This window comes from Protopterus annectens, chromosome 6.part0, assembly GCF_019279795.1.
Source record: "Protopterus annectens isolate FY-2018-M chromosome 6.part0, PAN1.0, whole genome shotgun sequence".
In the NCBI taxonomy this organism is placed as follows: Eukaryota; Metazoa; Chordata; order Ceratodontiformes; family Protopteridae; genus Protopterus; species Protopterus annectens.
The window spans coordinates 928,541,774-928,560,268 of NC_056737.1; the positions used below are offsets into that span (position 1 = coordinate 928,541,774).

Genomic DNA, 18,495 nt, shown 5'->3' on the forward strand with positions numbered 1-18,495 from the left:
TTTCCTTACCCTCACTGTACTGTGATCTATGTCAAGATGTTCCGAGTACTGTATAACATCCATACCTGGTAATACTTTAAACAAAAAATAATGAAACACTGCACCTGTTGTTGTATAGGATGCCAGAAGTGGTGATCGTTGTTTGTTGATGTGTGCTTCTGCACTTTTGCTTTTGTGGTCTCCGCAATTTCATTTTCTGTAATGTGAGATTTCAATGAATCAAAGGAGACCCATATATATATATATATATATATATATATATATATATATATATATATATATATATGTATATATATATATATATATATATATATATAGATATATATATATGTGTATACGTATATATATATTTTTTTTATATATATATGTATATATATATATATATATATATATATATATATATATATATATATATATATATATATATACACACATATATATATATATATATATATATATATATATATATATATATATATATATATACATTCAGATGCTTTCAGTTTAATAAAATCAATAGATAGTTTCTACCTTTTTAATCTTTTATTTTTCGTGTGCAGGAATTATGTGAATGTTTAATTCTTTTGTGATATTTTGCATACAGTAAACTACTGTAAGAACAGCAGTCATGCTTGGTATAAACTATTTGTTGCAGTTATTTAGTACTTCATTTCTTCCTCTTGTAGGTGAAATAGAGCTAGCCGAATACAAGGATGCAGGACCATTACAAGACAGTATACTACGCTGCGTAAGAGAAGAGAGTAGCTATCGAAAGAAGCTCCATTCCATGAAGCAGAAATCATTAGATATTGGGAATGCAGAGTCTCATATATTTGCTTTAGAGGAACATCGTAGAAAGTCATGCATTGATCGATGTGATGCAGACAGACAACATCATATCTACATATCTCGTGGTCATGACGACTATGGAAAAAGTGGGCGGAGCTCTTCTGTTAAAGCAGAAATTGTTGAATGTCTGGAAAAGTCTTTTTTACTAGACAGTTTCCAAGAAAACAGAAAGCCAGTAATACCAGAAGTTAGACTAAGTTGTATGGAAACGTTTGAAGACAAATCTGAGCTTGCAGAGGAGCTTACCTCATCTCCTAAGGAGGATGCTGATCTTATAGACTTGTCATCTAGTTCCACATCTGGCCCGGAGAAACAGTCAATGATCTCAACTTCAGACAGTGACTCATTGGTGTTTGAACCTCTTCCTCCTCTAAGGATTGTGGAAAGTGATGAGGAATATGAAATGCTGAACCCATCAAATGATCGACTGAATGGAAAACGTGGCACATCTCCATTCTTCCCTGGAAACACTACCCCTACACTTAGCTTAACAAGTATGACTCCACTCGTTCAAGTAAGCATTGAGGATTGTTCCAGAGACTTTGATGCAAAAGATTTGGGTAATGAACCCACATCTCGAATTGGGAATATCGGTGCTACAACTTCTAATAATCAAAAGGATGTAGAAGAGTTATTTAAACCAGAAGATTTTAAAGATTCTCTGTCCTTTGCTGGAAGCCCACTCACTTTGAAGCAAAAAAGGGACCAGCTAAAAAAGTCTGCTGCTCTACGTGAGCTGTCCATTGATGACACATATGAACTGCAGATAGAGGAAATCAAGCCATCAGAACCATCTCAAGATAATAACATGAACACAGTTTTTATAAATGTCCCAGAAGACTCTGAGAATGAAATCCAAACTGATAAGCCAGATGCTACTACAGAATCTAATACAGAAACCAATATAGAAGAGAAGCCAGAGGAAGAAGAAACCGAGGAGTCAGAATTTAAAATACAGATTGTCCCCAGGCAGAGAAAACAGAGAAAAATTGCTGTCAGTGCTATACAGAGAGAATACCTTGATATTTCCTGTAACATTTTAGACAAACTTGGGGAACAGAAGGAAGCTGGTAAGTCACTTTGAAATAAAAATGCATGTATTGCATGTAAAATAGGATTAATTAAGCATCCTATCATCAAATAAATTTCTATCACATTAATTTAAAGGACTGCCCTATAAACAGTACTGATTTCTGTGCTATCTCAAGACATTATTTCTGGTTGTTTAGCACACAGAGTTAGAGAAATAAGTTAATAACAAACTTCTTCAGGTAGCTTTGGGTTTGAATCTTTTAGTGTCCATTTACACTTTGTGCTTCTGTGAGCAAGTTAATCCTTAGCGGTCCATTAATGAAAGTACTTGGACCTTGTCAAGTATACCTGGTTAAGAAACATAAATAAATAAATAATTGATTAAATAAATAAATAAATAAATAACAGTTGTAGTCATGTCTGCCTTACAATAGCCATAATTCAGTGTATGATATGCTGGTCCAAACCAGGGAGAAGCCAATTCTTGTATTTTGCCTGCAGGTTTGTTATACAGCCTCACACCTCCCATTACTTTGATTTTCAGTATCACAGAAATATGGTGGTTGGCAACACGAGCTGAGAAGACATTTGTAGAAAAAGGTCTTTAGGAAAAATAACTTTTTAAAATGAATGTATCTTATACAGAAATACAAAAAAAATCATGGTGTGGGTTGTGGAGTTAGGAAAGTAATTTTTCTAACTTAAATGTTATGTGCTCTTTGATTCACCTTCCTGATTGTATTAAATTATATTCCTTCTATAATACAGCAGCACTTGTTAGAATATGATTTTAAATTTGTAGTTTTGAACATTTTCCAGTAAGCAAACAAAACTTATGAACCAATAGTAACATAACTACCTATTTCAGAACATTTCAACCATAAAAGGCCACTCAAACATCTGTTATCTACCAATATCAGTCAATATATACAGTCTCTGCAGATGTAAAGGTCATCTGAATAATTCCACATTAAAGAAATCTGTCAGTAATGAAGTGGTTGGCTGGCAAACCAACAACAGGTTCATAGTTACTAGGCATCTCATTCAAAGGAGGACACACTCAGGAGGGCACTGCCCCCATCCCCCTTAAAGTGGGCCACAGTATTAGCAATCTAGCTATATGGTGTGGGAGTAGAACCCACAACTTTCTACACCAAAGGCAATAAGCTACCTGTTGTGCTAGTAACACTGCTTTCAAATTGTCTAGCACAAACACTGATTTGCTAAACAAAACAGTTGCACATTGAAGACAGACCTAGCATGAGTAACAGTGAGCATCTCATCCCTTGAAATTCCCACTTCCTTGAGAATGAACTGAAACTCACAATTCCTTTAGTAGTCTGATAGTTGGCGTAGAAGATCCAGGGTCTTGCTTCTTCTAATCAAGGTATAGGGTTTGAGCTTGAGCAAGTTAATTAACCAATCAGCCATTCTTAAATAGGGCATTTCACATCTCTGCTGCCATTGTTTAAAATCTGGACTTAATGTACAGTCCTGGCCTAGTTACCCTCATGAACACCATATCCATGCTGTTCCTCTCAGCTTCTGTTTTACTCCCCTGTGCTGCTCCTCTTGGCTTCTGTTCCTATTTGCTGTTCAGCTTCTGTTTAATTCCTGTGGATACCATATTAAATCTCTGGCTGCCATTTTCAAAATCTGTAGCAGTTTATGTTAGGACAGTGTCCTCAAGCTAAGATGTCTGAGGCTTGCTGTTCTTGCAGAAAGTCTCCTGCAAGGTCCTAAAGCCTCCAGTGTTCCTGCAGGTCCTAATGCCTTGCTGTGTTTACAGATGTCTTCCAGCTTATGATATTCATGAAAGAGATTTTTATTTTTTTATCAACACCCCCAAGCCATCTCAGGCTCTCCCCAAGCCAATACATGCCCTAGACAGTTGTCAAGGTCACCTACTGCTGGATCTGGCTCTGAGCTACTGTGATGCTCGGACAGTAAAAAAATGAAACAGCCATCATTGTTTCAGGCTCACTAAGTAGCCCTGTTTTGTTTGTGTAAAACAAAAAGGTAAATAAAAGAAAACAAGTTTGTGTGTGTGTGTGTGTGTGTGTGTGTGTGTGTGTGTGTGTGTGTATGTGTGTGTGCACATGCATGAGATACCTTTCAACCTTTCTGCAGAAAAAATCTAGATAAAGCCAGAAATAATAGGGGGAAAATGCCCCAAATGGTGCTCAGATTTTTAATATTGACTTCCTGATAACTTCCATCATAGAGACCACTAATGCACTTAGAGCTCTTATAAAAAGTTGGAAGGTTGCTAGAAGAACATGTTTTGCAATAGCATGCATTTTCTGAAGGATATAAAGTTAGAAACTCAATAGTTTGTCATTATTTAATGACTTCAGTCCTCAGCATGTTACCAGAAAATAAATTTTATGAGGAAAAAGCTGAAAATGTGAGACAAAAATCTGGACATTCTGTGAAAATCTGGACAGTTGAGCGGTATGATGTGAGTGTGTGTATATGAGAGAGGAAGAGAGAGAGATAGAGAGAATCAGAGAAGGAGAGAGAGACTGAGATAGACACAGAGATAGTGCATACCACTTTCAGCATCTTTAGACTACAATATGCAGTCTTTCAGCATGCAGTCTTCAGAGAATAAGATGTATGAAACTCTGTCTGGTACTATTAACTGACCTTAATCCTCAGTGATTTGCCAACACATACTATGAGAGACAGAGCACAACTGTGCTGCAAAATCAGGGACAGTAAAGCAGCATGGGGGGTTGCAGTGCCTTGAATTAGATGAATGAAACTAACATAAATGTGGCAATCATAATTGTAAAATTTATGTTACTACACTGAAAGATAGTCTGTACCATTACTCAATGAAGACAATTGAGACTGTTCAATCTGATATGACATTTCTTTTACTGCATACAAAGTAAACATCTAGTATAACAATGAAAGATACACATGTAACAAACCGTACTTCAGCTTACAGCATCAACTGTAAGAATCAATGTCCCTCATACAAAAGAAGAAGTCCAAATTTTATAGTCTCTTTCTTGCCTGCATTAGCAGTTTAGAGAATTTGCCAGAATAATAAGTCTTTCCTTTGAAGCTGGTCTGCTGACAGTTTGTTTCCATATCTTACACATTCTGTTCCTGAAGAATAACTCCTCGGCCTTGCTCTTATCTTGCATGTCCTGTTGATGAGACACAGCTGCATACAAGATCTTAATGTGTTTGTAGATAATAAATTTCATAAACTGCATAGTTTATAAAGATAAAATATTTTACTTCTGATTTCTAATTGCAATGAATGCCACGTTATATGCCTTTTGCCAAGAGTTTAAACTATGTGCACTTGTACTACACTGAAAAGCAGAGTATTTATTTTACATTTTCAGACAAATCCACTGAAAGCCATTTTTAACTTGTTCACTGCCGAAAGCAGAATATTTCAAATCTCACAATAATGAAGAAGCCGACTTCTTCCTCTCATCCTGTAAGGATGTAAGCCTTCCTATTTATGAAGAATACTGGTCAGTTCAATTTACCATGATCTGGAAGGGCTTGGTTGGGTGATATGCCAGAGTGTGGAAATCTAACCAACAAAAACTGTGCCTTGCTATGCTTGGTTTCTGATGAACAGATCTTGTAATGGTCAGTCAGAATAAGGTCACCCTACAACAGATGCATTTTTTAAAGAACATTCTAAACTATAAATAAAATGATGAAATGTCAAAATCACACAGACTGGGACTCGCTGGAAAAAAAACTTTATTAGAATTCATACCACAGTAAAAAGAACTTTCAGAGTAAGCAATTTCTTAAATCAAATCTGACATCAGACTCTATAAATCTTGTTTTTATATTAATTCAATACCCACCAATTAAGTTATGTCATAAAATAATAGCCAATAAAACTGACCTCAAGATTTTTTTTAAAACCCAAACTCTTAAAGATATATCCCTCATGGAATATGTTATGTTGTTTTTTTTATCCAAAAACCATCTTTAAAATGTAACATTTCATAGAAAAATAAATAAATAATATGCTATATACTTTCTATTTTTTGTTTTTAAAGAACACATTTAAAATTAATATAGTCATTTAGACCAAATCCATTTATTGCATCTAATCTCACCTGCCATTCATATTCCTTGATGTCCAATAGGTTTTCTGTATCTCCCCCTCTTATTTCTGTTTCTCTTGCATCCAAAATATAGAAAAGAAGTCTTTTAAAATCCTGACTTTTTTCTGATGTTTTGATAAAGCAGTTTTATTATCCCCCATTTTTATAGCAATACAATATTTGTAAATTCTAACCTTAACCTTCCTAGTTATATATCCAATATAAAAATATTGACATGTGAGGCATTCTGTTACATAAGCAACATTATTAGTATAATGGTTACAGTACTTAGGAGCAGAAGAACTCCTTTCGGTATTGGCACAAAAATATGAAGGACTATTAGATATAAATTTGCACTGATTACATCTATTACAAGAAAAATTGCCCTTTTTCTTAAACCACTCCCGTCTTCGTTTCCTTTATTTCTGTCATAATCATTTTTCAAAGTCCTATTCCTTTTGTTAATTAACAAAGGTTCCTCTCCAATTACACTTTTCATTATGGGGTCTCTTGCAAGTAATATGCCAATTATTGGTAATAATGTATTTTTATAGCTGGTGTATCCCCAAAAACATTAAAATAAACCCTGTGGGCATACTTTGTGCTGTCATCGTTATTTATTCTAGTGTTAACTATTCTAATTCAGAATACTGGGGGACTGCTTTAAATTAATATTTCCGCCCTTTCAGAAGTTCTTCTGCAGTTTCCTCTACCATCCTATCTGGATATCCTTTTTCCTATAAACTTCAACTTGGTGTCAATTTCTTCTTAAAAATTAATGAATTGAGTAGAGAGTCTGCTGGCCCTAATCATTTGTTCCTTAATGATATTCTTTTTTTGATAGATTGGATGCATACTATCAAAATGAAGTAAACTATTACTAGCCACCTATTTATGGGCCAAAGATGTAAATAACTTTTCGTCATCTAGTGACTTAGTTAATTTAATATCAAGAAAAATAACTGAGCACTTGTTTGCATTAAACTGAACCTTAAAAAATGAGCAGTACTATTTATGTAGATAAAAAAATCTTCTAATATCTCTCTGGTTCCTGTCCAAATTAATAAAACAACATTTTTTCATGAAGATAGAAAAAACACTGTCATAAAAAACAGGTTTTTCAAATAACCTAGAATTATATTTGCTTAACTATAGCTGCCTCCATAGCCACACCTTGAATCTGTTGGAAATAATCTTTCCCAAACACAAAATAATTACTTTTTAACACAAATTCCAATAAAGAACATAAACGATCAATTCTCTATTAAAAAAATCCCAATTTTCTATTAAATATTATTTAAATAATAATAGTCTTAGGTCTGTTCGAATCATTGTATACAGGCTAGAAATATCTGCTGTAACCAATCAATAAACTAATACAATCTTTCAAATCCAAAACAAAACACTTAATATTTTTAATTATTGGCTTTAACTTATATTCAATAGACAAAGCCAGTGGTTCTGTTTTGGAACCCAAAGCTGACACAATAGGACGTAATGGGGGATTAGAGGTATCCATATGGGTTTAGGTATTCCAACCCCCAACCTAGGAAATGGCACTGTAAAAAAAGAAAATTATATTGCTATCAATCCATTCTTCCTCAAAGAGTCATTTAATGTGGGAATCCATCTCACCATACCCTGCCTTTATATAATCCAAACTTATTCTACGATAAAAGGTATAATCCCCCAAAAGATCCATTATCTTATCAATATATACAGGGAAGTATTCATGAGTACTATGGTACCCCCTTTGTCTGTCTTCATGATTCTTACTGAAATATCACTGGGTATTTCCTGCAATACTTTTATTTTATCTTTAGTTAGATTATAAAACCTCCTTCCATAAAGTATTGCTAAAACTTTTCTAATTTCCTTCTCACGTTTTTTCATAACAATCCACAACATTGTTAACCAGAAGAATAACATACGAGTAAACAAATGCAGCTCTAACTTTACTCCTCTGTCTCCTCCTAACTTTTCTCACTGTATTAGTACATCTGCAATGTAAAAAAAACACTTGCTTTGAGGGTCCTGATAATTTCCCATGATGCCTTCTTGACAGCAGCAGACACTGTCTGGTAGATTCATTACTAAGCTTATTCATCCTCAGACTCTCAACTGGATTTGTACCAGAGGAGTGGATAATTGTGGTAGTCATACCTCTCTGGAAGGGGAGATCCACTCCTAATCCAAAAAGATAAAAGACTATAAGCCTCGCCAGCCTTACCTGGAAAGCAATGGAACTCATTTTTATGGAACTTATTAACAAGGATATAAGCAGTGTATACAAGCCCCAGACCAAGCTAGTTTGAGTTTATTAAAGATGGATCCTGCCTCCTGAAAAGGTGGGCTTCTTTGAGCATGTCACTTATGCATTGTACTTGGGAAAATTGGTTCGGACTGCCTACTTTGACCTAGCCAAGGCCTTTAATATCATCCTACATTATGCCCTTATTGACAAGCCAATTAGACTAAATGTAAATCTATATATTACCCTTTGGATAACAAATTCACTAACTGACAGAACCCAAACTAATAGTGTGGGAGACACACTCTCTTCAAAAATAGTAGGTAAGTGGTTACTCTCACTGCTCCCACAGGGACTGGTCCTAGAATCACTTCTTTTTGATATTTGCTTATCTAATGTCAAGGCTAACATTGTGAGCCTGTGGCTGACCAAGTTTGTGGATGACTGCAAACTTGGATCTGTTATTAACTTCTCATCTGAGAAATTCCTCCGGAGGGACTAACAGATACCAATAAGTGGTGCCTAAACTGCTACTTAAAACTGATGATTAAGAACATGTCTTCCATGAGCTGCCCACTCTGTCGTAAAGAGCTATATTCAGACTCATGAGAGGTGACCTTAGTTTTGTCTACAGAGCCTTAAATGAGCCAGTCCTATGTGATATTCTGCATATCTGTAAAGCCAATAACACCTTTAGCACCTGCTGAATAGATCTTAACTTCCACTGAAACATAAACAGGACCTGCTGGAAAGATAGATGTATCTCACAGACAATCAAACTTTTATGCAATATACTTCCTTTGGATGTAAAGCAAAGCAGCTCCCTGACACTCTTTAGGTAAAAAATTGGATAAATCATTGGGTGTTCATGACAACACCCCAGATCTAGCACCTCAAAGCCTCAATGAAATGGCTCAAAAGTAGGTACAAATTATTCATGTTAATAGGTACCTGCAATTTGGGGTATTGTGGCTAGTCTACTAATGTTTCCCTGGATCTACACCTTAGTACTCACTTATGAACATATGATCCAATGTACAAGTGTTGTCAAACTAATACACATGCTACTTTTAGCATCTTAATGCAGTCTGTCTAGCTCAAAGTGCACCAAGAAATGATGGTGGACAAGTTTGTTGCCTGAACCATCTCGTCACACAACTTTTAGACATCTCTGAATTGCTGTGCCATATTCATTAGCGTCATTTGTACAGTATTTGCAATTGCTCTCACTAACATAGTGTCACTTATTTACATGTCATGATATGCTCCTTTGCATATGACCACACTGTTTTCCTGGGCATTATGACCACTCTGTCTGTGTTTCTAAGTCAGCCCCACCCTGCATGTCCCCACTGACAGCACTATTTTGCATTACTCATTATGCTAATTATTTCTAAATCTCAGCAAATATACTTTATTATGTCAGTGAACTGAAGCTGTATATAAATACTTGTCTCTACGTCTTGCCTCACCATTATCAAAATGCTTCTTTTATGTCTTCTTGAACAGTCGTCATTGTACAAAACTGTACACTAAAGAAGTTTATTTTGACTTATACTGCATTTGATACATTCAAAATCTGGCATATTTTTCTTCAAAGCTATCAGGACAAATATTAACAGCATTAGATATGAAGATGATGCCAAGTTGATGACTGAAAGCAGTGAACAGTTGAAGAGCCTGTTGAGGAAGGAGAAAGTACAAAATGGTTTGCTTCTCAACATTAAAAAACTAAGATGATATTAGCTAGCTCTATCCATTATTTGCAAACATATGGATAACAACTAATGGCAGTGACAGATTTTTTTTTCCCTGGGCTCAAAGACTTCTGCAGATGGAGAGTGTATCAGCTTCTTACTCTGTATATGGTGTCTTCAAAAGGTAAATAAGGTGAGCTGGTGTCTCAGAACACACTACAGTTTATTATGGTCCACACAATCAATAAAGTAATGGTAACTCTTTCTCTGATGCTCATTTACTTTCTCTATTATGCAGCAGATGTTGCCAATTTAATTACTAGCACCTCTGTCTCTACCTCTATCTCCACCTCTACATCTATCTCTACCTCTATCTCCACCTCTACCTCTATCTCTACCTCCACCTCTATCTCCACCAACACCTCTACCTCTATCTCTACCTCCCTCTAGCTCTACCTCCACCTCTATCTCTCCAAGTCTACCTCTACCTCCACCTCTACCTCTACCTCCACATCTATCTCCACCTCTACCTCTATCTCTACCTCCCTCTAGCTCTGCCTCTACCTTTATCTCTACCTCCACCTCTAATTCTCTCTCTACCTCTACCTGTTTTAAACCAGCTTGTACAACTCTCAATACTTGGTCTATATATATTGCTAGGTTCTAACTTGCAGGATCTTTAGCATTGTCTTGCTACCATGTGTAATAAGTACAATTGTTTAATAATTTGAGCACTCTTTAGCATTGCCCTTTTTGGGGCTTGGAGTATAAATTGACCTTTTCCAGCCAAATGGCTACTACTGTGTTTTACAAATTTGCTGACAAATTATGAGCAGTATTTCGAAAGCATTATTTTGTAGGATACCAAATAATAAAGCTAGAATTCTATTACTTTTTACTGCCTTGTTATTACTGAAGTTTTATAGGACTCATTTACTCTCCAGGATGTCTGGCTGCAGATCAGGTAACATGCCATCATATTTCTCATTGTTGTCGAGGACCTTTTTATATAGTTCTTCTGCATATTCCTGCCACCTTTTATTAATATCTTCTACTTTTGCTGGGTCACTCTCATCCTTGTCTTTTAACATGCCCATTTTTACATTAAAATTTCCCTTAATATTATTAATCTTCTTGAACAGGAATCTCATCTTTCCCATTCTGTTGTGTCCATTTCTTTTCATTTCTTATTTTAATATGAATCCTTCTTTCTTCTTGCTACTCTCTGGACGTCAGCATTTCTGTGAATGTGTTTTTATCTATATCTGTTGTATTTTGCTCTGTTCCTTTCCTTGGCCATTTCTAAAGCCTACACACAGAACCATCTTGCCTTCTTACTTTGCTTTCTAGACAGAATATTTTGTTGCCACCTCTGTCTGGCTCTCTGTCCACCAGATCTCATCCCTTAAATCTGTTCAAATTCACTGCATATTAATGTGGAATACTGCAGAGCTTGTATCCAGCTGGGCTGGAGGCATTTCTTGTTTTCTTTAATTTGATTCTACACTTTATGATAAGAAGTTGGTTGTCCAAACTGCAGTCAGCTGTTCCAGGCCCTCTTTTGTTTGTTCTTTATATAATGCTCTTCTCTTTCTGATTGCACAGCACATAGTCAGTCTCATTTCAGTATAGATATCTATGCATAAAGACATCTCTTACACTGTTGAAACTGCATTGTCTATGACACGTGAATTATTTTGTTAGAATTCTACATCTCTATCTCCAAATTAATTTTATACATGACAACCAAACTTGACAATTACTTCAGCCACTCTTTGGCTGTCAACCTGGCATTCTAAACACCTACCATAAATATAATGTATTTTCTTTTGTGTGTGTGTGTGTGTGTGTGTGTGTGTGTGTGTGTGTGTGTGTGTGTGTGTGTGTGTGTGTATGTGTGTGCGTGTGTGTGTCTTAATTCAATTAAGTGCTGAAGATCTTCTTGAAACTTATCAGTTTCCTCCTTTTTGCCTTCTATTCTTGGAGCATAAAGTCATATTTATTTATTTATTGGCATTTGTTTACCACGGAAGTCTAACTGGGCTTAGTAGCCCCTTTTCAGCGGAGGCCCAGGGAGAAAAGCTCCACATGCAAGAAAGAACAATACATTACATTGTTGTGTGTGTGTGTGTGTGTGTGTGTGTGTGTGTGTGTGTGTGTGTATATATATATATATATATATATATATATATATATATATATATATATAAAATGAGAGAGAAAGATATAGATATCTATCTGCAGTGACAGTTATAATTATTTATAATTAACTATACATAAATCTTGAATTTTTCACAAGATGAAAATAACTTGTAGGTCTATATTTATGAGAAAACTAGTAGATTACTATGGCATAATCAGCACATAGTCATATTTCATTGGTCTGCAGATGAAGTGAAAGAGGAAAGAGTAGAGCTGGTAAGAGTTGTAAGAAGATGAGGAGATACAGCGTATTACCCTGGGGATGTATACGAACATGTCCAATTTTCATGTAGGTGAGTTTTAAGTAGATTTTTGAATGAGTTGGGTTTTTGGTTGCACAAATTTTCTGAGGGATAGGGTTCTATTTTATTGATATTTGATTTGAATAAAGGAAGTCTCCAAAGCTGCTGTTTGCTTTGGTGACCTTTAGAAGGAATTTGCTAGAAGATCTTAGGGGTCTGTTGTTAGTTTGTGTTTGTAATAAAGTTTGGAGAGCTGGACATTTATTATGGCTTATAATATTTTGGTTGAAGGCTAAGAAACTGGGTAGTTCTGGCCATTTTAGTTGATGGAGAGCTATGCAGTGATGGGTTCTGTTAGGAAGATTAATGGCAAATTTGGTGATTTTATGGTAACACGCCTCTAACTTATTTAAGTCTGTTTTTCTAGGATTAGTGAATATAGTGGCATATAATAAGGTGATTAGAAGGTGTGTCCTGGTGATTGCTTGTCTGGAAGAGTTGGTAAGGTAAGGTTTGATTCTGTAGAGAGAACCTAATTTGATGCATACTTTTTTAATAATTTGACTCAGATGAGTGTCATATTTTAGACTGTTATCAATGGTGACACCTAGTAGCTTAGTTTGTGTAGCTGGTTTGATTAGTGTGTTATTGGAAGAGTTGATTCTAAAAAGCTGATTTTGGCTGTTGATTTTGTTGTGATTGTTTTGTAAAAGGATTCATTTGGTTTTGTTGGAGTTTAGTATGTGTTGAAGGCTGTGAAGGTAGGATTCAATGGTAGAGAAGGATTTGTGGGTGGCTTCTTGTAGATAAGGAAGGGCGGATGCAGAGCAGATAATAATGGAGTCATCTGCATACTGGATAAGGGTGGCAGATGGTAGAGTGAAGTTTATTTGCAAAGATAGAAAATAGAAGTGGGCCTAATATAAACTCCCATGGGATACTGACAGTGACTGGTAAAAGAGAGGAAAGATCTTTTTGCTACTTCACAGCTTATTGGCGGTTGGAGAGATAGATGTGAAACCAGGAGAGGGTTTTCTGAAATAATTTGAGGGAGGCAAGCTCATATTGGTAGGATGCTGTATCAAAAGCTTTAGACATATCCAGAAAGATAGAGGGGCACATTTCCCTTCATTTTTGAGTTGGTTTGTGGTGTTTGAAAAGCTTATAAGTGCAGTTTTGGTACTGTGATTGGGAAGGAAGCCATGTTGAGTGTTGGCTAACAGGTTATTTGTAAGTAGGTGGTCAAGCAGTTGAGCATGTCCACAATTTTCTAAAATTTTTAAAAGAGGTGATAGGATGGAAATTGGCCTAAAATTAAAGAGTTCTAGTGAGGATCCACCTTTGTGTAGTGGGAGTATATATGAAATTTTCCAGATTTTTGGGATGTAATGTTCATTGATGGATCTGTTGATTAATATTGAAATGGGGTAGCATATGACATAAGCTGCCATGCTGAGGTACTCTTTTGGCAGCTGACCAGCTGCTAGTGATGTTGTTTTTAGTTTAATTAGCCTAACGAGCATGGCTATGGAACGTATCATCATGGAACTTATAAACAATGACATTGGTAATCTCCAAACTCAGGACCCCACCCAGTTCAGGTTTATAAAAGGCAGATCATGTCTCCTAAACCTGATAGACTTCTTTGAAGCAGTCACCAAAGCCATAGATGAGGGTAAGGTGGTTCACACAGCCTATCTAGATCTCACCAAGGCTTTCGACACCATTCCCCACTCTGGAATTATAGATAAACTCACTAAACTAGGTATAAATCCCTATGTCACAAGATGGGTTGCCAACTGGCTCACTGACAGAACCCACACTGTGAAAGTAGCAGACTCCAAATCCAACTTCAGACCAGTGACAAGTGGAGTACCACAGGGTTCAGTCCTGGGTCCTCTCCTGTTTGGTATCTACTTCTCTGAAGTACAGGCTAACACAGAAGGTCTTTGGCTAATGAAGTTCACAGAAGACTGCAAACTAGGAGCCATAATCAAAACTCCAAAAGATGTGGGCATCCTACAAAAGGGACTCGCTGAGACAGATGCCTGGTGTCAAAGCCATGGCCTCAAGCTCAATGCCAAAAAGTGCATTGTCATCCCTTTTGGTAAAAACTCCGTACCCGTGAACTACCACATAGGCGGTAGTCTACTTAACACTGAAAGTGTGATAAGAGATCTTGGGACACAGGTGGACAGTAGTCTATCCTTTGATAATCACATCACCACAGTAGTCAGGAAATCCTTCTACATGGCACACCTCATCTCAAAAGGTTTCTCGTCCAGGAAAAAAGAGGTCATTGTTCCCCTCTACTTGTCACTCATTAGACCCATTATAGAGTACAACGCCCCTTTTGGTATGTACCTCACAAGACATCTACAACAACTGGAAAAACTGCAGAAATACCTCACAAAGAGGATTACCAGCCTCAAACAGATGCCCTACGCAGACCGTCTCAAAAAACTGCAGCTTTACTCCATTGCATATCACCTACTCAGAGGTGATCTCTGCCTAACACACAAAGCTATGTCAAACCCAGAGCTTTTAGACACGCTCCACTTAAAGAAATCCCAATCCTTATGAGCTACATGCTCTAGGGACCTAAACCTTGTCACCACAATAAACAGAACATGCTGGAGGGATAGATTCCTGTCCCAGAGACTTCCCATACTCTGGAACAAACTACCTATCTATAACAAACAAGGCTCCTCATTAGCACTCTTCAAGAAAAATCTTGATGATTGGATGGGAGATAGGAAATTTACCCCGGGATCACTTCTGTGGCTCTGCTCGATAGTGGCACAGGAAAATAATTTTCTTGGGTGGCGAAAGCCAGGGTACCTTTTGGCTAGGCTTATATAGGCCATAGGGCCAATAGCCTAGTACCTACCTATAAACCTATGAACCTATTTAACAGTTTTTTTTATCTTTTCTGTCTGGACTGGCTTTAGAAGGAGAGAGGTACTGGTAGCATTAGGTGGAGTAACAGGAGGGATATTTAGGTTGCCCTTTATGAGGGAGAGAATAGAGTTGGTGAATAAAGAGTTGTATTAGGTAACTAAAGTTTCTTTTGAGTTTGAAGTATTGGGCTGTTGTTTTGGTTTGTCCTGGATGTAGAAGTTATTTAATGGAGCCGCACATTTTTGTGGATTGTTATGATGTTGTTGGATTCTGGTATAGTAGAGTTTTTTGTCATTTTTGATTTGTTTTTTGCATTTGTTTCTTAATTGATGATAGTTATCATAGGATGCTTTATTTTCTTCTGGTTGATAAATGGACCTGAGTTTGTCTCTTTGTTTCAGTAGATGTTTGGTTTCTTTAGTGATCCATGGGCAGTAGTTAGCATTAGGTCTTACATTCCTGACATTCCTGGTGGGGTCAGGATTTTGAGAATCTCAAGGAATTTGTTGTTGAAGTCTACAACAGCTGAATGTAAGGGGGGATACTTATAGGGTACCAGTTACAATTTTGGGGGAGTTCTTTGAAAATAGGTATAGAAAAATTTATTTGGTTGCATACTAGATTATAGTTTGTGTTTTTAGTAGGATTGTTGTGGTGTGTCACTGTGAAGTAGGTGATCACTTAGGCTGTTTGGGAGACAGCCTGAGTTATAGATTAGTGGGGGTTTGTTAGTTGGGGTCCAGTCAAGAGCAGTTTGCTTGTTGCTATGTTTGACCACCTTAGCTGATATGTGTATCATCTGAGTGTAACCATGCAGGTTTATGTGGTTCTGAGGAACAAGTTTGCCAGTCAATATTGAAATCACCTACTATTATTGTTTCTTGGCTAAGTGTTGTGGATGCCCAAGATAATATAAGTTTTCAATTATGGAGGATTTATTGCTGGGTGGGATATATACTGATAGTATGACTATATGTTTATTGTGGTTGATTTCAAGACAGGAGGCCAGCAGTTTGGTATTATACAGATCTGGTGGGTTTACTTGTAATAAATCTAGTTTTAGTTGTTTTTTATATATTATGGCAACTCTGCCACATTGCTTTTATCTTGCCTTAGGATGTTATAGCCAGGAGGCATAATTTCTTTGTTGTCAATGTGTGCCTTTGAGCCAGGTTTCTGTTAAGACTACAATGTCAGGGTTGTACTGGGAAAGTGTAGCATGGAACTCATGCTTTATTTTGTATGCTTTTGATATTCATGTTAATGAGGAGTATACTGGATCTATTTTTTGGTAAGTTGGTGACATGTCAGTTATTAGTATGGTTTGAAGATTGCTTTGTTTGTTGTTTGTTGTTGGGAGTTTGTTGACTACATTTTGGACCAGGGTTAGGATGAATATCTCCACTCCTTTGTAGTTCTAATTTGTTGTAAAATGGTGAGTGTAACTGTTTCTGTGATTTTTGGGTTTGTTTACATAAGGCAGGTGAGTGTTTAGTGATAAATTTCCATTTATAAGAAAAAAGATCTATTTTGGAAGAGTTGAAGAGGTATGGACTTATATATATATATATATATATATATATATATATATATATATATATATATATATATATATGTTATGTGCAGTTAGAGGTGGGGAGGGGAATGTGTAGGTTGGAGAGTAGTAGCAGATAATTTTCAGACTGTACATAGTAAGGCGGAGAGAAGTTGTTAATAGAATTACACTGGTTATGTGTAATAATAGTTACTAGGCTTTTATTATGTTAAAGATATAATTTGTGTCTGTGAGTGAGGGGATTCCAAGATGGTGGACATCCTGTAAACAACCTCTCCATGAAGCTCCTACCCAGCAACAGGATTACCATACATATATCCTCACTTAAACGACCAACAACTTGATTTTGAGGCAGGTTATACTGTCTTATTGAACTGCTGATCCTGAGGAGGTGCTCATTTAGACTACAGAATAATAAATAGACTAATTGAAGCCCCTGAACACTGTGGGGACTGCTCAGCACATGTGAATCTCAAGCCTCCAACTACTACTAACATTGGCCTAAAGTGTAACCAGACTACCATTTTTTGTTTTGAAAAAGGAAATGTCAAAAGAAACTGACAATATGGAAACTCAGACCATGAAAACCAAGCTTTCTGCATTAGCTTCACCAGAAAAAGAGATTGTCACCAAGAGACAAAAAACAAATAAACAGCAGGAAACATCCAAAGGCAGTACAAAACAGAAGACGGAACCAAACATCCATATGGATGAACTAAAAGGAGCATTATTGCCACTTCAATCAGCTCTACAAGGCATGTCTGAACAATTTAACAGCATTGGTAGAAAAAATAATCAAATTATGGAGCGCATAGACAACATAGAGAAGTTATCCAAAAACAATGAACACCAAATTGATTTACTGAAGGAAAAACTTAGCGCCAAAAATTCCACCCTGACAGACCTCCAACAAAAGCTCATCGACTTGGAAGCAAGAAGTCGGTGCAATTACTTACTAATTAGAGGGGTACCAGAAGTCTACGATAATGTCCAGCTAAATGATACAGTTCTTCAAATCTTTGAGTCCTTACTCCAAATGGAGAGAAACACCAGCATATTATTATAGAAAGAGCTCGCGGGCACTTTATAAAAAACAGAATGATAACACTCCAAGGCAAATTTACACTAAACTTTTAAACTTCCAAGATGTTCAAAAAGTATTGCTGGCAGCCAAAAAACAAAAACAGATCATCTGGAAGGGTCATAAAATTACAATAGCGCAGGACCTTCCAATGGCTATAAAAGAAAAGCACCAAAAACTTACACCTTACTGTGCTGACCTTATAAAATGGCAAGTTAAATTTCAAATGAGATACCCCAATACTTTGATATTTGTTAAGAATGATACGAAGTATGCAGTCGAGTGCCCTATGGAAGCAAAATCAGTCTTTATTAAGTGCTTTGGAAAAGAACCAGAAACATAAAAGTTATGTTAAATTCTTTCCGATAATGCTTACCTTGCACTAAGCTTTTTAAGCGATGTAGTTCAGTAGTTTGTTTCTGAAACAAGTGTAAACATTCCGTTATCTTCTTTTTGGCTTTTACACCTATATTTATTTTTCCCATTTATTAAATAGTGTTTGAAACCTGGAAGTGCATCACCAAATAATGAATGACTTGCTGGGTAAGAATAAACCAGTTCTTGTTGTGCCATAGAGCACTGTATTAGTTA

At 36.4% G+C, this 18,495-nt stretch overlaps 1 protein-coding gene across 1 annotated transcript in view; it reads left to right on the forward strand.

The window, feature by feature from the left end:
- UNC79 (unc-79 homolog, NALCN channel complex subunit) overlaps nt 1-18,495 on the forward strand; it is a 1,772,232-nt gene that overhangs the window by 917,409 nt on the left and 836,328 nt on the right. The window contains exon 31 of the mRNA XM_044074575.1: nt 687-1,919. Coding sequence (XP_043930510.1) covers nt 687-1,919 — 1,233 coding nt within the window. The remainder of the gene's footprint in view (nt 1-686; nt 1,920-18,495) is intronic.